General features: G+C 38.7%; 1 protein-coding gene across 2 annotated transcripts in view; it reads left to right on the top strand.

Moving 5' to 3' along the window:
* Positions 1–1469: 1469 nt before the first annotated feature.
* LOC124407332 overlaps positions 1470–20048 on the top strand; it is a 70565-nt gene continuing 51986 nt past the window's right edge. The window contains exons 1-8 of one of the 2 annotated variants that reach the window (XM_046883370.1): positions 1470–1850; positions 2908–3791; positions 6289–6545; positions 6666–7068; positions 7184–7436; positions 7981–8172; positions 8481–9165; positions 9515–9611. In XM_046883370.1, coding sequence (XP_046739326.1) covers positions 3002–3791; positions 6289–6545; positions 6666–7068; positions 7184–7436; positions 7981–8172; positions 8481–9165; positions 9515–9611 — 2677 coding nt within the window. In that variant the 5' untranslated portion in view covers positions 1470–1850; positions 2908–3001. The remainder of the gene's footprint in view (positions 1851–2907; positions 3792–6288; positions 6546–6665; positions 7069–7183; positions 7437–7980; positions 8173–8480; positions 9166–9514; positions 9612–20048) is intronic. The other variant, XM_046883371.1, reaches the window with a different exon arrangement.

Here is a 20048-nt window from a genome sequence, read left to right as displayed (position 1 = left end):
TGCAATTAAGCATGTCCTTACAGTTAAAGAAATCATATTATATCAAGTATAAAGTATCGTTGTATACACGATTGCAATTTGCAACACTAGCGAGATAATCCAATGCAATTTTTCGTTTTTAGTCTGATGTCACTCAAATTACTACACATTATTAAACTTTGCAGAATCTCATCTCTGAGTACCGATGATAATAACGGACAGAGAATGAGTTTTGGGATATTTCTTTCTTCAAAGCATGAAGCAAGTTGTTTGTATAATTGTATCGGTACTGCAATTATCAAGTAACTTATAACTGCTGAGAAAGTCAGTACCAACGTTCTTCAAACATGATAATTGGCCTGATAATATGTAGTTCCAAAGTTTATCGCGATGGTTATTTGATGACTGGACTAAAATTGAAATCATCCCCCCCCCATCAACCCAATTCCCTCCCATTACCCTAAAAAATGTTTGTACTACTATTGTGTGTCTATTCAGCAATGATAATATAAATATAATAATAATAATTAAATACCTAATGATGAATTTTTGTGATTATCTCTCTGTATAGAAGATATTGAAAGAAAAAAACGAAAAGACAAAAAAATCTTGTAGTTTGTATCTCTGTATTATAGTAAAAACGGAGAGTCATCAGGATTAATTATTTGCAAAGAGTATTTTTAAAGTATTTTCAATTATTTTTTAGTATTACCATTCAGGAAAAAAAAAATGAAATTAAAGGAAAAACGTATTAACACCACATCGTTGGTGGTATAAACGAATGAAAACACCTTATGTATGCGGGCATAATACCGTGTACTATGTTTCTTGAGATGATGATGATGATGATGATGATGATGATGATTAAATACTAATTATCATTGAAAAACCATTAATATTCAACTCATTTATGAACCTACATACCGTTTCCTCATTTTTCCATCAAAACATGTACAGATAAAATACCTGGTCTTGTGCTAGAAATTCAAGTTTTACGCGTATCTTGACGTAACGTGAAAAGAAGTCATATTCGTCATTAACTGGTTGAGAAAACAGCTAGGAATAAATTTGCTTTCAAAATCAGTAAATATTGTAATCAAGTTAACATCGTTCTTAGAGGAACTACTACATACTTGATAGTGGTATGATATGGATGTACAACGTACGAGGCCGGAATTTCAGCTGAAAAAATAATAGCACTGCCGACAGAGTTATTCTCTCATTTGCCGAGTACCTGTGCTGAAACAATCAATACCGAAAGAAGGAATGAAATTGCAAACGAGACATTCGATCAGTGTATATTAACGAGGTTGTGACACGTCGGCGAGACGACCAGTGTGTGGAAAAAACGAAATTGATATAAGATATTTCGAAATATCGCGCGCCCGGCAAAAGTGGCGCGTCACATCGTTCCGTGAGCTGCGCGAGGATGCGCAACGGCCTGTGATTGGCCGATTAGACTGCACTGTCATATGATGGACTTGCGTGGCATCATGGGACGCGAATCGGAATTTTACAACATGGCTGCCGAATGAGATCAAAGTTGCGGTGCTATACATTAGGAAAAATGTATTTTTCTTAGCCTCGGTAAAGATAAAATAAGCATATTTACGTATAAATTGATAAAAGACGCGTTAAACATTGAGCCGAGGGTACGTCGGTGATCTAAATATGAATAAATCTGTGTCTAATAGTGAGTTGAAGGTGACACCCCGCAATACTGTATGGAGTTCGGGAACGTATGGCAGAGACTAGGGGCCGAGATAAGAGGGCCCTGGTTCTCCTCAGCGTTTTAAGCCTCTCGGCCAACCTTCGCGGACTAATTAGCGATGCTGTGCGCGTCCCGTGTGATCCGCTAAAACATCAAAAACGTAAGTGAAGTCGCCCCTAACAAAGACCTACCTCCGCCGCGGCTCGTGCGTATTTCGGAAGGCATCCGCCAGTGTGCAGCCGAATTGACTCGGAGAACGTAGCGAATACTTTATTTCCCGTCACCGTCACCCCCGATTTCACATACAAAGTGGTGGAAAAAACTCGCGGCAACCCTCGCGGTAATCGCGGGCGTATATCTCGGCTTCGGAATCGCGTTATCTGCTCGGAACGATCAAAAGTTCACACCATTGTGCGCCGCCTGCCTCCTCTCAAAACTAGTTCGCTGTCGTTTTCATCACGAGCCAGTTCGACCTGCTTTTTCCCTTATTCCCCTCCTTCGTAGGTTATCCTCTCCTCGGCGAGACTGCCGATCGCGTTTTTCTTTCGACACGGAATGCCACTCGTTTTCAGTATGTCGTACGGGGAATGGGGTCACAGCTGCACCCAAATAAACTCATTTGCATACAATGAGACCAGACTGCTATCCGTCCTTCCCCTAGCTGCCACTTAGAAATAGAAGAGTTCTCCAATCGAGGCTTATGCTTTTTCTAGAAAAACTAGCCCTCAATGCCAATTCGCAATATCGCAAATTCATCTTACCCACGAATATACTCACCACTATTTATTTGTCACTCTCTTACCTGGTCTATGCAAATTATAGTACCACATCTCGTTTGTTCAGATGTCTCTTCCGACGTCAGTGTTAATTGAAACTGGATACACCAACTCTCACATACTCTCTCTTCTCGGTTATTCTCTTCTCCTTACCCTCCTAGAACAATCTCTATGTACTCGCTCAGTTTGTCAAACATGTTTGCCGATCAAATTTGTCCTATTATTTTCAATCGTTTTTTCACACTTAAATTACTCCTTCCAATTCCCTTAGACTGCGAACCAATATTTGTCATTTCAAGTGCGTCATGCTTCCTGTATGGTTATATCGTACAAATTTCGACCAATTTACTTTAGTAAAATCTATTCTTTACTGCTTTACTGCTTTATCTTTTATATCACAGCAGTAAAAGCATTGTATAATGTTGAATTTACATTTTGCAGAATTGAAACCTATGTTGGTTAGTCGCTTGAGATTTTGATAAGAAGATAGTAAGCGACGAGAAGTGAAAAAAAAGAAACTCGATGGTTTCCTGACATGATGGAAAGCAAGTTGTATGTGAAAAATGAGCCGGGACTAGAGGGGCAATCGCTGGTGAATCCGGCCAGCGTGTCGCTAATGTCAGACGAGGGGGGAGGACCCAGGATTTGTTTTGTTTGCGGGACGCTGGGTCACAGTGAGCAATACTGGCTCAGGGTAAAGCCGAGTATAGGTGCCTCGCCCAGCGAACCATATTTTCCATTTTTGGAGTCTCACGAACCGCCAGCTGGCTACAGAGGTGAAGGAGTCAGAAGTGGCGCGATAAAAGTCTGTAGTCTCTGCTACGCTCTACTCTTACAGCAATGGGACAGCTACGAGAAAGACGCCAGGCCGCACAACCAGAGAGTTTACTGGCTAAAGCGATGCGACGGAGGCCCTTATACCGGTGCCGAAATGGCTCTCCAGGGGGAATATGCTGCACAAGTTTTGGGCCTCACAAACGAACAGTCGACCACGCAACCCCGGCAGGAGAATCGGCCGGTCGGTGTGTCCCCAAGATTACTGCCAAACTCTCCCTCCCCCAGAGTCGAACAGTCTAGACCACCGTCTAATTCGGTTGAACTGCAAAGGCCGCATTCTAACGCTGCCGAATCGTCGAGACATCTTGAGCAAGCAAGACTGACCATGGAGTCACCTCATCAAAGACTACAGTCCCCGCATCAGAGGCTACAGAGCCCTCGACAAATCGTCGATGAAAGTAGACTCTCCAACGAGGCAGCATTAGATTTAAGACATGCTCCCAGAAGCTCGCCAGCACCGCAACCTAGTCTACCACCTCAACCGCAAGGTAAATATTTATCGTGTAATCAGAGAGAGGGTGAGAGAGTCTGTATCAGAAGAACGCATCTTCAATGTTTACTCTTCAGGCGTAGATAGTCATAATATATTATAGAAATATTATTACTCGACTGACTGATCCTTGAATCGGGCGATCAGTTGAGAGTTTCCAAAGAGTCGAAGGATATCTATGTTACTCACAATCAAGACTAGTGAAAACACAATTATTCTGATTAGATCTTTCTTTGGAAATAATTATTACCATGTGAAACATGATCAATGTCTGAATTTGAAAAATTTCTGATAAAGTCACTTAGTGTAAGACCTCGAATTGATTGGTTAGATGAAAAGGTTGGTGAGTCAAAATATACAGTTTTTTGTAAAATTTATGTAAATTATCTGCTGGAGTAGGCATGTAGTGGATTGATTTATATGACCAATTTGTTGACCTTATGTAGTTGGAAAAAAGTGTTTTTTTCTTGCATTAGTTTCATACTTTAGGATTTTCTTTCTCAACATTTTGTCGCATTTGAAAAATATTCTTGTATTCAAAGAAAAAATTTGTTCACTCTTATATCCAGTTATTCAACTGAGCAAAATGCATATTTTAATCACCATTTTGAACACGCTTATTGATTTTTACACTTATTCAAAGACGCAGTATAATTGTGCAGATGATGCAATAATTAAAAGTAGAAAGTTGCTTTTGTACGCTGAGAAGTACAGTTTCAGGTTACAGTCGTTGACATCCTGTGCAATATTCTTGAATTAAAAATCAGCAGATAAATTGTGTGAACATAAATTGGCTTGGAATGTTGCAATTATACAGGGGACACTAACTGCAAGCTAATATTTGCACAGTAGTAAACACACAAAGAACCTTTTGAATAATTGGTTACGAAAACTCTGTATAAAATTTTGTAACAAACAACCACAGCCTCATAGTTAATTTTTGTACCAATAATTGATTTCACCTCTTTAACGTTTACCAAACATTATCATTTGCAAACCTTGCATCATCGTTACATGTTGCATGCTCCAGACCGCTGTGTTTACACTTAACTGTAAACAATGATGCAATAGTAAATTCAAAAGAGCATAGATTAAGCCCCCCTCCAATGTCATGGAAATATCTGTAACACAAGTTAGCAATAAATCTCTCTTGGCACTAGCATCTGTTACAATATTTTCTAACACGATATCAACTTTTGCGTTTCTTGACATTGAACTATAATTTTTGATGCAGGTGAAGAAATTTAAAAAAAATAGGAAATATGAATTGCTCCAGTAAGCTAATGCCTTGCATCTGTCTATATCTTTATATGTGTATTTAGTTGAGCAAAAATTTCTCACTTCTTGATCGACCTCTTTACTTTAATTGGGTCTTTATCTGAGGTCAAGCAAACTGTTTTATTTCCATTTTTCCCCCCCTCTTCGTAACGTCTTTCATAAGAGAAAGAGACTGAATCGTACAAAGGAATGGTTTGTTTACTTCATTTAAGCGGAATGACCCAGGTCCTAGAATACAACTGTGGCATATCGATTTTGGTAATCAATTTCTTCTCTTGAATTTGTTTTCCATACAATATTTCAAAAACGACTTTGTCTAGACTTTTGATATCGTTTGGTTTATCATCTTGCTAACGTATATGTTGCAAACTGTGACGCAATCTATTACATCCTTGTAACTCTTATAGTCACATATGTCACAGTTAATGATATTCATATTTCGATATTTACAGTCATGGCCAAAGTTTCTGGGTTTTTAGAACTTGTTGAGTGTTTGAGGAAACGAATAAACCGCTACGAATTCTATTAGTGATTCAAATACCTGACATATTGAACATTATCATCCGTTTCTATAAATTTTTACATCCCTATACTCTGTGCGACGTCAAGTTAATTGTTACCTACCGAGAACTCTTGCTTTTCAGAATTAACGTATTTCAACTTCTTTGGCATGCAATATCTGCTGGTGATAAATACGCAGCTATGGGTTCATTCGAATTGGCCTTAGCCTGTTGCATTTTTTTTTTGCTTCAGTTGGTTTTTTCTTCTTTCTTTTGTGTCGTCCTTTTATTCGCGGCGATGTGATAATTCATACGTACAAATTAATTCTTATTCATAAGCCAACAATTATACAATAACTAATGAAAGGTTTCGACCCAGAGGATCAACAAAGTTGAAGTTAGTAAGGCTATCGTAAGGAAACATTAAAGAAAAAATCACTATTTTCTTATTTTACAATGATTTTTAAAGAATCAGGATCTCAAAATATGAGTGTATTGTGTTTTATTACAGTTTACTTAATGTTCAGAGATGTGACATAAATTGAATGTTGATCGAAACAATACTGGAAAGTAAATAGTACACACTCTAGTGCGATTGCCTTTTTTTATTTCGATCACAGTCTATGATAAAGTTATTATAAAAATAGTTAGCTAGCAATAAATGGATCATCTTTGATGGATTATATGCATATTTAACATTAAACTTTATCATTTCAGCTATCTATAGTGGCGGATCGACGTCCAGCGTCGGCACCGATATATTGGATTTATCAATGCCTGACAAAAACTCAGTGACCGAAGTCTGTTACGTTTGCGGAGACGAGTACAAGAGAGGTTCCCTAAGCCACATTGCAGCCAAGCCGTTGCCGACTCCTCCACATCCTGCTACCAGCCCACCGCCATTTTTTCCATCACTAATGCTTCATCCAAGACCCAGCAGAAGCCGGCCGATGGACAGCGCCGGACGAGTGCAGGTAAAACCAGCCTTGATCGCGAAAGACATGAATAGCTCCGAGATGAAATACATTTCTCAAATAATCCCGTTCACAAACGAGAATGAATATCTGCGATTGTAATTCTTATTATTTTCACAGGCTTGTTCGGCGTGTCAGCATCACCTTTTATTGCAATGGAAAGCTTACACCCGGCAGGGTGTACCTCACGGAGAGAGAAATTACGCGCTGAGAAAACGACACGCTCCTGCAGTCGACACTACGACATTCATATGTTATACGTGCGCCCTGGAATATCCGTCGTCAAGTATAAGACTTTTATACTGTTGTTCAAATCCGGAAAAAGAAGCCTATTTCCCATTCATATGTTCTCTGAGGCCACCGCCTGGCGCAAGTCCGATAAGTCCGCAAGGCATGGTGCAAGTATGTTCTATTTGCTACAAAGCCATTCCTCAGAAGCAGCAAGTTTTCGGAGGCGACAATCACGATGGCCAGCAACATCCCGCCGCTATTATTTCACAACAAAACGATCTCAGGCAGCAAGGTGAGTCGCTTTAAAGACAAAGCGTACATTTATACTTCGTTTTGATTCACCTCGGATTCAAGCATTACTTTTATCTGGGAAATTAAATTTGTTTCTTCGTTTCCTTCTACTACAGGTCTGTCGCCAAGGCCGGCTGTCCCAAAATCACCAGCCAATTCTGCGGGAAGCGACATCCGTTTTAAGCCGTACGATTTAAACAAATCAAGCGCTGTTGCAAACAAACAGCGTAACATTAACATCAAAAGTACCACGTCAAGGCAACGAAATTCTCCTAGCAATGGACCGGCAGAAAACGGTAATGTTGCGCCGGGACAAAATTATCGGTGCTACATTTGCGAAAGGCTCTATCCTCGCAATCACATGGAATGGTAAGATTCCTTGGTTATTCTGGATATGGTACATTTTTTTTTTTTTTTTTTTTTTCATATTGTCCAATCACTGACACAAAGTTCGTTTATTCATCCAGAAATGTTGCATTCTTATCGTGTACATTTAATTTACGAATAGGTAAAACAAATTGAAAAAAAAATACATGATACACGCGAATGGCGAGTCGTTTTTCTCGCTTTTTTTCATAGAAATTAATGCTTGAATCTTCTCCTCATTACGATTCATACTAAGTAAAGAATGTTATAGAATTATGAATCAATTATGCTTTAATCTAGAATTGTAGTTCAGTTTAAAATAAGGTTATTTAATATTCTCAGTTTTCTCAAGTGTCGTCCACCAATTGATAAAATCATTTCTTTTAATATCATGATAAAGACTTTACACAACGCAATCTTGTTATAACAACATAACGTAACGGATAACGCAGTAAAATTTGTAACAATAAACTCTACATTCATCGTGAACAAAATAAAGTCAACAGTTTGCAGCAATTTATTCATACGATAATATTTATGCAATCAGGTTATCGACTAGTCCTGAAGGCATGAACTCACATGCGATGCACTTTCCGTGTCTAAGAGGAATGGCACGTACTTCGGAAAATGCGTGCATGGACAGTCACGGACGTGTCTTAGCATGTAGTCAGTGCGTCAATCACCTATCTCAGCAGTGGGAGAACATGGATGCCGAACGAGTTCCATTAGAACGTCGGAGGTGATGAATAATCCCATTTTAACTCACTTATCTAAAATACTGACAAATTTTATACTTAAGAAGTTTGTTGCAAAACAACTCTGTCTGTAACTAGAAATAACGGGCTCCACAAGATTTTCAGTCTCTCACATATATTGCTTATCTCTTTTTAGTGCGAACTATTTATCAAGGTAAAAATGTAGCTTTTTGTGAACCCGTTGACCATTTAAGATTCTAGTAATTTTGTGTTTATCGATGATGTTCGAAAGCTTGATTTGTATAAAGTGTTTATGGAGGAACTGATCAAGAGGTATTTTTAATTCTTTTAGGTACGATATTCCTAGCCCCCATCCAAACGGAGATGTTGGTCGATCGATAGCAACACCGCCAAGTTTGAGTTCAGATAGAACATTCAGCAGCATTCCCGGGACGTCGAGTAGTTCGATATACTGTTTTTTGTGTGGCCTACACAGCGATCTCACCTTGGCAAGGGTTCTATACGGGCGACCTCAGGGTCGAAACGCACCGTTCTTTCCTGAGCTTTTGCGCCATCAGTCACCCCTGAACGCCGAACAGCTGAGGGAAGACGGCTCGGCGCTAGTCTGTACATTTTGTTATCATTCATTGCTCGACCAGTGGCGAAAATACGAGAGCTTGTCGGGCGGACAGCAAATCAACACTGCCGAGAGGCAGTACAACACGCATGATTACTGTTGTTTCGTTTGCGGTATTACGACTTATCGGAAACGCGTCAGAGCGCTTCCTGTTAAAGACTTTGCTTTTCTCAAGAACCACAGACAGCCCGAGAAGAGCTTGTTATTGGAAAATGGTGACTTTGCTGTCGTTTGTCTCGATTGTTATGAGACGTTACGGACGCAGAGCCTCGAGTACGAAAGATGGGGTTTGCCTGTCGAGAAACGGGAATATAACTGGATCGTTCAACCACCGCCACCTGAAAATGGCCCTGATGCAGCTGTCGCCAGATTGCCATCGGGAGAAAGATCTGAAAAAGTGGTAAATTATGTTTTTTTTTCTACAGTTTACAGTGTATCATCTTTTGAAGTTCCTTCATGAATCGATAAAATCTGGTAACGAATATCAGACTCGGCTTTATGGAAATTAGTACCTAAAATCAGATAGCATTCTGGACCAAAGCGCAAATCCAAGATCACGATTGTATTTTGGAAATTTTGTTTCACGTGGTTAGATAACTCAAATACTGTGTTTCGAAACCTGAAAGTCGCAAGTCAACAAGCACATGAATAATATCGTGTGAAATCTCAGTGTCTTGTCCATGTTTGAGGTGTTTTATGCAAATTTAATAGATATTTAAATTTCAAACGTTTTTCTTGCTGTGTTACAGGTGCCGCAGACGCTTGCAACAAGGCCAGTGAGGAAAAACTGTTCACCCAAGGCGCCCGACAAGAAAGTTCCGGGAAAGCTGCCAGAAAAAGATCAAGGTAAGTGACATCGAATCGATTTGTATACAACATTTCGAATTGTTGATTTATTATAATGACGATGTTTTAACGCTTGTATATGTATAATCATCAGCAATGCACAGGTTGAAATTTTGGATACCTAAATCGGAGCGAACATTCCTAGAATAATTAGGAAAACGCAACCGGCATTAGTTTATTATGTGAATATCCACTAGTTTGCTATATCATTTTCTCAACCAAACTGAACCGCCGCAAAATGCTAATGTAACGAAACTACATCGTTAAGAGGATATTTCGATACGTTGAGTAGAGCAATGAATTTTTTTTGACCGAATATATGATATTAATCATTGTACAATTCTTCAGAACACAATGTGCCATGATCAAATCCTTGTGTCAAATGACGCGCAGATAAGAATTGAAGAAGAAAAAAAGATAAAAACAAATCTAACGACCAAATTTTAGATAAACATCATTCTTGAGGTATATGCTTAGGATTTAATTTCCCATGTAGGTCACATTGGATAAATTTAAACTCTCCCAATTCATATCGCAAGACTAGAATAATAATAACAGTAATAACGAGGCCTTATTAAACGGAGTGAAAAATGTTGCAATACCTTATTGCAGGGAGTGGAATGCCACGAATTGATAAATTTTGTCAACTTCTTTATTCGCTCTGATTTTCAAAGCCGATGTCACGAAATCAAAACTTTTGAACAGAAAACTTGAATCACTCTAAATAAAGAATGATAAATTGATCGATTAATTCTTACAAGTTTTTGATCGGAATGTATGTAGTATATTTTAATTCCTTGAAAAAATTGTTTTCTTCGTGTGCGCCGCACAGTTTTCAATACTCGAGCGAGATTGAGTTTACCCGAGAGTTTACCGGTAACTGTCGGTAATTCTTGAGGAAATGTCCTACATCGCTAAATTTTACTGATTGGCTGTTTATAGTCGTAACCGTTACGAAAAATCGGTGCGATAATTGATCAGTTCAAAATCAGCTCCAATTTGAATCCCACCAAATTGTAATTCGATTCTTTCATCGACAGACTTCTTCATACAGAATTAGCGGAAACTTTGAATGATTCTGTCTTCGTTGAGATCGGATTTTCGACATTCTAATTTCCTCTCCGGAATTTCGCCGCTCTTTCTTCCCAAACACAACGTTACTTTTCTCAGAACTCGAAATTAACCCAGGAAAGTTTTAAAACCGTTAAGAGAGTTGAGGGACTTGTGGATATACATATATATTTCATGCACGCGGCACTTTTTAAATTAAAACGTTCTTTCGAACCAGAAGTAGGGAGGGAAAGGGAAAGAGAAATGCGAGCGGCGACGTTCCTGGAAAAGCTGGTATAAGAAGGAAGAAGACCAAAGGAAAGAAAGCGAGGGGTGGTACCGTCAAGTTGCAGGTTGTTGAAGACGCGGGAAAATCTCGTGGGGAGGGGGGGCAGGTCTAATATTTGCCAGACCCCCGGTTATCTCCTCGTATTTCAACGCTATCTGTTAGCTCCAGCGGCACAGCCACATTGCCTGCTACCCATACTTATACCCACTACACTTTGGTTAAACTTCAGAAGATTCCGCGTTCGCTAGAGTCCAACTCCCTCCTCCCTCCCCGATTCTATCCCGTGTGCAAGGGAAATTCACCCTTATATTATCATTATATACGCAGCCCGTTCGCGAACAAATTTACCCATTTATTTCTGTCCCGTAAGAGAAGAGGATAAATAAGTATACTTAGGTATGCGAGAAAAGAAAAAGGAAGAAATAGATGTTCGCAAATCTTCGCAGCTGATGTACGAATTTTCGATGAAAGAAGGACAGCCTGTATATATACAGAAAAGTTTTTTTTTTTTTTTTTCAACACTTATGTATGTACACATTTGAAAAGTTAGATTTCTGAACAGTGCCGTAAAACGATGCTGGCGCATGCGCTTAGCTGAAGTTCTCGATTTTTCATGCTGGGGCTTTCTTGGCGCATGCGCACTTTCCGATAACTTGACTTGACGCATCCCCAGTGACGTCATTGGCCTAAGTTCAATCTGAAGATTGCGCGTTTAGGTTAGGTTTTATGAAACCGGGTCTCTGCCTCTGGAGCTTTTGATTACTTTTGATCTACTTTTTTTTAATTATTATGTTACATTAGTTTGCTTTTCGAATTAAACTTTCCTTCACAAGTGCCGGAAAAATATTTTGTGTCACACGCGTGTGACGACTGTGTGTTTACAGCGCTCGAGTTTGCGGCTCACGCTGCATACTTCACGTTCGTCGGAAATCGCTCACTTTCCGCACTCTTAGCACAATATACTGTTGCTTCTTTGTCCGAAAGAGAGAATAGACGTAAAAATTTCTCGTTATATTCTCCAGATATAAACGTGGAAAATATCGTCGCCGTCGATTCTAAACATGTGAAATATTTTTTCAACCATTATGTACACTCTTTGTACTCAATTTTCTTGTCAAGTATCGAAATTCTCAATGCATAAATTTTACCAACAGAAAAAGAGAGAAAAAGTTACGGAGTCAAAATGTGTTGTAGAAAAACTTTCGGGCAATTTTTTCCTCTCCTTGTTCGAGGGGGGTAAAGATTTGCTCGCCATTTTTTTTTCCTCACCCTTATTTTTTGCTGTGCGTGAAATATGATAAAAAGCAATATGATGTACGGGAGAGGGAGAGGCGAAATTCTCTGCTTAACACATAACTGAGCCTGAACGAGGGAGATATGATATTTTTTTGGGTGGAAATTTTTAGATGGAGTAATTTTCGTAGCCATGGTGCGTTCTCATCGTCATATTATACATATATATATATACTATATCTACATCACACTCTTTTCACATTCTGCGGTTATTACGACGAAAGTTTTGGCGGGGGAGGGGGCAGGTTTTTGCCGAAAGGGTAAACAAAATATATACAAACCAGTGATTTTTCATTAGGTATCTAATCTACATATATATATATACCTAAACTTGTTTTCACGGCGACGAAAAAGGGTGTTGTTTTGTCAGTACGGTTATATTCTTCGGTTTAATATATGTATACGTATATAGATATTGTTTACTAGATTGTTTCAGGTTAGGGAAATATTTTTTTTTTTTTCATTTCTTCGTTGCAACAAGATCTAAAAGTTAGTTTTTACTGAAGTAAAAATCTTCCCGAAGTAAGTACAAGTGTAATGGCGGTGGGGGGGGGGGGGGGGGGGGGTTCTTTTTTTTTTTTGCTTCTTTTCCTGCATTTTTTTAACCCTGTTACAGCCAGAAATAAAAATAAAAAAAATAAGGGGGGGGGGGGGGGAATAGGGAAACGATATTCGTCCTAATTTGAAAGAGAGTCTAACGCATAAATGTGAGTATACATATAATAAATATCAAATATCAAACCGTGCAACACATCATCGCCCCGGCTAAAACTGCCATTGTAGTATATCACTTGGCGCGGCTGATACGGCAATTTGTGTAATTCCGTTGTTATCCCAAGGCACCGAAACGGCCCAGTGAGATAACGCGAAACAACGTCGTATATAACGTTATTAAACATTGTGCTGCACACGCCTGAATTCATCCGCAGCGTTACCTCTTAATTTCACACACTAATTAATAATTACACGACACTGATGCAGCATGAGGCGCGTTAATTACACGCCTCGTTTAGGTATATTATAGAAGTAAATACATAATTACGCAATATTGTTAGGAGGTGGGGGAAAGAAAGAAAAAAAAAGAAGAGAACCGAGCAATTTGTAACCGTGTAAACGTGTAACGAACGAATGTCGTGTCATTTCTGCACTCAAAACATTGGCAATCATAGGATATGAATAAATAAATAAATTAACAAATCTATAAATCACTCGATAATGTACGATTTAATGACCGATTGATCGATGCTCCGATAATTGCGACTTTTTTTTACAAAAAACTATATTATGCGGTAATACTTCACCGCAAGTTAAGAAATTACCGCAGCGTCTCTACTGCAGATTTATCATGAAAAATCGTCGGATCTGTATACATTGTAATAAAAAATTAGCCATTATTCGTTTTGTTTTATAATTTTAAAAATATATCACGATAAGGAATAATCATCGAGCGTTGACTTTGGAGAAAGGTATATATAAAAAAAAAAAAATTACATGTAAATTGCAAAAGAAAGAAACATTGTCTCTGAAACCATTACGGTACGTAAGAAAAAAAAAATGAACACAAAAAGCAGTAAGAAATAAATAACCGTGGGTAAAAGAATTCTCCGAGCATGGATTATACGCGTGTATATATATATATATATATATATATATATATATATATATATATATATATATATATATATATTTATATCTATATACGCGTATAACCAACGTATATCGTTATCGAGAAAGAAATCTCTGAACCTTTGAACCCGCGGAGCCCGTAAAGCGAGGAGCTGTGTGTGAGGCGGTGGGTTTGCGAGAGGAGAAAGATTATCCTGCAATGCGGTGACGTGTCTGGTGCACAGCTATATGTATACTTATTCACGAATACCAATGTATGCGCTGTGTATTCGCGACCAACACCGCGGCGTAACCTTTTGCCCCACGACTCGACCTTTTCCTCCGCGGTTTAAACCACACACGGACCGGTTAATACCTATACGTGCCAAATTACCGCTCCGCGGCAAGTTATATATCAATTCGGTTTATGCACGCTAGGCAAATTATTATAATATGTGTATTCAGCATCACGGCTAGGGCTGCAGGTGTTTATTGTGCAATTTAAACACCGGGGAAATCAGCGATTTATTAATTTTTTTTTTTTTTTTTTTTTTCAGGATTTTTTATTAGTATAATTGTAATTAAAGAAATTTTCCTCAGTGCGTAGGAAAACCGCGATACATATAGCGATGAATACAAGTGCAGCCTACTTCTTATAAACTTAGAAACGAATTTGGATACCTTCTGCTGGACTTTCGCTGGGCATGAAGTCCTCCTATTCATACCTGTAATGCTATTCTCGGTAATCGCTTAACCCTCGTTGAGCCCTTAAGCCTGGCTTCAAGCTTTCCCGACTGTCGCTCTAGAGTTCGGTTTAAACTGATATATATATATATATATATGTCATTGATACTGATATAAACCTGTTCTCGGAAAGTGTACTAATAACAATTATTATACACATTTAATAACACTATTCGAAATAATCACCTCGTACTCTTTTCAATTATTAGTCTAGGATTTGAAAAATTTCTCTTTCGGAAATCCTTGAATATTTATCATTCAATTTATCGTGACGATGAGATTCTTTGCGCATCTTTTAACAAAATAATTAAAAAAAAAAAAAAAAAAAAAAAATTTCATTCAAATTGAACCTGGCACAAAAATTTTTGCGGATGAACGTATTTTTTATTTACCCTGTGATAATCATACGTGATTTAGTATACCTACCGAGTAATCTTTTGTCGTATTGGGGTCGGAGGTTCGAGGACGATTAACAGCCCGTCTTTCATACTTAAAGCTTACATGCTTTTACCGTATCACTTGGGCGCAATTTAGTAGAATACCGGTGTAATTTATAATATACGTGACTTTATTCGTGAATGCACATCTAACTAGGTATATAATATTATTATTATTATTATGTTTATTATATCTGATTGCGAATGGTAGGTATATTATACTCGTTATTATCTAGTTGAAACTATTCCACAAACTTGTTGCAATCTTATCATAGTTACTGACTTTATTATCACACACGCATAAATATACACGTGCCTTGTTATTATATTTTAGAAAGTGTAAATTGCGATTGTAAAGACGTTTAGGAGATCGTATCTGACCGTCGCAGATTTATTACAACTGTTTAAGGCCCTTGGAGTACTAATTTTTATTTTATTTTTTGTTTGTTTTTGCCTAATGTCAATGCAAACGAAAAACTTTGGTAATTTGTTAACTCGCGTATACACATGCATTCAAGTATTATAATGTCGGAAGTAATCGTTTGAGGTGAACGAACTAAATCGGATCTGAAAAAATTTAAATTCGTCCATAAATTTTTAGTCTCTGGAAAAACTCTGAGAACTATTAACAAAATATTATTGTTTTGTTTCACAAAATTATTCCAGTTTTATCAATTATATGGTCAACGACAAATTGAATATCAATACTTTCGAGATAGAACGAATAATTTTTAATCTTTCACTTTGATCTAACATCGGTTTTAATATTAATACACCATTTTTTGGACGTTACTTTGTACGAGATAGCATTTACGTGACGATTTTAGAGTACATGCCTACTGATGACGACGTGTAAAAAAATGGAAAATAAAATTTTCCGTAAACGGTATCTTAAAATTTTCAAAATCTCAAGTAATTTTTAACACCGATTTCATTCTCACCGATTTCTCACCAGATAAAATACAATTATTTAGAATTCCCGACAATCCTTATTTAAGGTAACGATTTTGAAGATTCGGAGTAACGATTCATCCCTAAAAGAAAAAAAACGCGTCGTCACAGCCGCGTTATTTCGCACATTTGAGGGACCAACCGGGTTCCCCTGACGATAGCCTGTAGGATTCATCGCCATTCGGGACGCCAGCGCAAATATATAAGACACGAGTGCAATTCCTATAAGTAGGCGGGCATCTTGCCCGCGCCTCGGGATACTCGGGGGTGGTTAAGGGGTGGAAATGATTGGGGTGGGGGTGTAGAAAAGGGAGCGGAACACCCGCAGCGTGACACCGCATTGCGCCCATCCGACCGATCCGACCTGCCGACCGACCGACCGACCGACACCTAAATTCGAATTAGGGGATTTCTCACCCTCGTCATATCGGCGAGCGCCGTTTCAACCCCGTGGCTCGACCCGCCGCCCTTCGCCCTCCTCTCCCCCTCGGTAATCGATATCGCCCCGTCATCGGGTACTGAACAGCCACCCCAAATCCCGTTCTCCGAACCTCGCTGCTGACTGGACGCGTTTAATCGGCGAAGTGTGCCCTCTTTTTTACCCTCCCTTCCCCCTTCCCCCTTTCACCATTTTTTATTTTTATTTTCTTTATCATTCTTTTTTTCTTTCCTTCAAGTTCTTTTTTTTTTTTCTTCTTTCTTTCTTCTCCTTCTTCTTCTCGTTCGCCCTTTGCGCCTGCGGAACTAACACACACACACACACACACACACGCACGCACACGCACACGCTTGTTTGTAATCTTAACGTTATTCGGATGTATGGGAATTATTTATTTACACATTATTGAAGATATTGCGGCGTAGAGTTTTGTAGACTTGTTATTATACGATTTTGAATTTTTCTAATTCACATTGATATTCAGCGATATTTAATTACATATTGATAGAAGAAGAAAGAAGAAAAGAAAAAAGATAAGACAAAACTATGATTCAAAATCATGTATATTTGAATATAATTTCCCCCATTGAGTTTTTGTTTATTTGTTTTTATTCTACTGTTTACGAAGGTTGAATTACATTTGATCTGTATATTATATGTGTTAGATATATACATATATACTATAGTCGTCCATCCAGAGTTGCGATTTCACAAGCCGTGCAAAATCCTGACCGATTGAAACTGGTTCTAAAGCGCCACGATATATATGATGCCTGTACATATAGCGATAGAAATACCTTATACACCATCCATGTGTGTGCGTGTGTGTGTGTGTGTGTGTGTGTGTACGTACGTGTAGGTATGTACGTTATGCGTCCTATGGAGGACGAGGTTATCAATCAACTTTTATGATACATGTACACCTTATGTACCTACATACATATGTATATATGCATAAGCTTCGTACGAAATTTCAATAGGTTCGAGAGCTTTGATTTGTTGGATCACGTGCGAAGATTTGCGCACGAAGCCAGACTACTTTTCAATTTCAATTTACGGTTTTTATTTTTATTTTCTATTCGAAAATACTTTAGTACATATAATATATTTATATATGTATATATATATATATATATATATACCTAGTAGCCATTTTCAAAGTTGAAGTGAAAATTCCTCGTCGTACAGAGGAATAAGTTTGAAAATACGTGTAGACGAAACACTTGGGCTGAGAATTATGAAAGTTGCGTGTAGCACTCGTGATGTTTAAATTAAATTTGCGACACGTACCCTCGAACGGCGGTGAAATACGCCGCCACGTATTCGCGATCGACTCGACGGCGAAGGTCACAATGTCGAAGGACGACGTGCACCTTCGACGAAATCTTTGACGTTTTAGCTTGCCTTTAAACACTCAGACGACTTTTCGAAGACGAGAAGTACATTATAAATAAATGTGTATTACAGGATTTATTTATTCACAACAATTCGTATATGCGTGAGCTTGGAAATTTTTATTCAAATTTTGCTATTCGCAATGACGTTTATGTGCGTATTTTTGCAATACTCGGCTTTGCGTGCAGGGTTGCATTTTATAATTCACAATGATTTTTACCGGTTTCAACTGCTACGCGACAGCCAGCAAGTTGCTCGGTTTGTGGCCGACCCTGCAATGTGTTCGCCTTAATAATTAACCAGAGAGAGATAGAGGGGTAGAGTGGGAGAGAATGAGAGTGAGAGTGTCGGCTTCTCGTCCTGCTACAGAACTCGCATTCCGCATCATTCATTCGAAATTTATATCAAATTTGATGGCTTTCTTAGACGTTTTTTCGATCGATGAGTTTTTTTTTTTTTTTTTTCATCAAACCAAACCGATTATTCTTTCGAAATGTAGGTATAATTATACTTGATCGATATATATATACAGATATTTTAAGGCCAGGGATATTCGTCCGTGATTATGTCTCAAATTTGACTTGTCAGTAGAATGGGAAGGAAAGAATTGATAAATAATAATATATAAATATTTCACGATAATATGTATATAGGTATATATACATATATGCAGATACCAGCTATGATCAGCTTGAATCTGTATGAGGAAGGAAATAAGTCGATTTCAGTATGTGCAAAGAAATTTTTTCTTTATCTTTTATTCAGTTGGATTATCAGATTTAACAAAGAATCGATTTCACACTCTTCTGTGTATGTAGATATATCTAATTACGCTTGATCAATGATATTACATTATATGTATATCGAATGATTGATATTTAGCGACAATAATAACATCTCGCCGCGACGAATTGTTACACGGTCAAAAAGAAAAAAAAAAAAGCAATGTAATCGTTTCTCGTATATACAATAAGTTGAAAAAAAGTTGAAATGAAATCTTTCCAATATACGAATATCAGCCAAGGTGTCCGTCTACGGATAAAAAGACCGTCGCGTGATTAATTCGATGAATTTAATCCAATTGTGTAATCGTAACTCCGGAATAATATAACGAGACCATATCAGAAAAAAAAAAAAAAAAAAAGCTCACGGCATAATTCGAAAAACACAAAGAAAAAAACGCGACAACCCAACGATTAAATCAAGATCTTTCTGTATTACATCCGGACTGCAGGTCCAGCTGGATCAACCGGTATAAGTAAAGCGCCAGGTTTTCCTCCCCTCCGCCTCTCGCTCGGCCGTGATAAAAATAATACAGCTTATTAGCCCCTGGGGCCACCACCACACAGACGGTGGTGGGTATGAGACACGGTTGAGCGCGCTGTTTGCCGGTAGGTTGGTAGGTGGTAGGTGGGAAGGGAGGTAGGGAGGTAGGGAGGTAGGCGTATGCAGGGTCGCGGAGAACGCGGCGCAGGGCAGAGCGAAGCAAAGCAGAGGGTGACGGGAATGGGGGGCGGGGGGGGGGGGGGGGGGGGCGTCCTCTCTGTCGCCGCCACGCATTGATTTTGCCCCGACAGACAGCAGCAGAAGCAGCAGAAGCAGCAGCAGCAGCAGCCGCCTGTTGGGTTCTCTCGCCGAAGGAGAGAACCGACCAGCCTTTCTGTCCCGCTTCCGATCCCGGAGCCCAGGAGGCAAAAGAGCTGGTGCTGCCAATGCGAGCTTGCCGGTGGCGAAGGACGATGGGGGGGGGGGGGGGGGGCTTCAGCCCTTCAGGAGGTGAGAGACCAACCTTGCTGCCGCCGTTATTCTCTCTCTCTCTCTCTCTCTCTCTCTTTCCCTCTGCTCTCCCTTTGCATCACGCGTGCTCTCAACACCCGGTAGAGCATTTATCCGCAAAGCGAGAAATTTCACCAGCATCGCGGTTATATCTTGTTTTTTTTTCGGAGGTTTTTTTTCCATTTTTTTTTTTTTTTTTGCCTTTTTTCGGCAATTTTACAAAGGAAGGTGAAAATAAATTGTCGCGGTAATTTCAATGGTTGTTGTATGTAGCCTGTGTCGGTTGAGGGAAATATTATGATTAAAATTCTAGATATGTCGAGGGATTGATGAATTGACAAACTAAAATGAAAAAAAATATATATATATATATAAATTTAGGGATAATTTTATCGAAGGAAGAATGTTTTTTATATGGTTAGGGAAAATTTGTGCAAGTGGTTTGTCATTATTTAGTG

The sequence above is a fragment of the Diprion similis genome, chromosome 6 (assembly GCF_021155765.1).
Source record: "Diprion similis isolate iyDipSimi1 chromosome 6, iyDipSimi1.1, whole genome shotgun sequence".
NCBI lineage: Eukaryota > Metazoa > Arthropoda > Insecta > Hymenoptera > Diprionidae > Diprion > Diprion similis.
The sequence above is the reverse complement of the archived record's forward strand: the minus strand, read 5'-3'. Positions and strand labels throughout refer to the sequence as shown.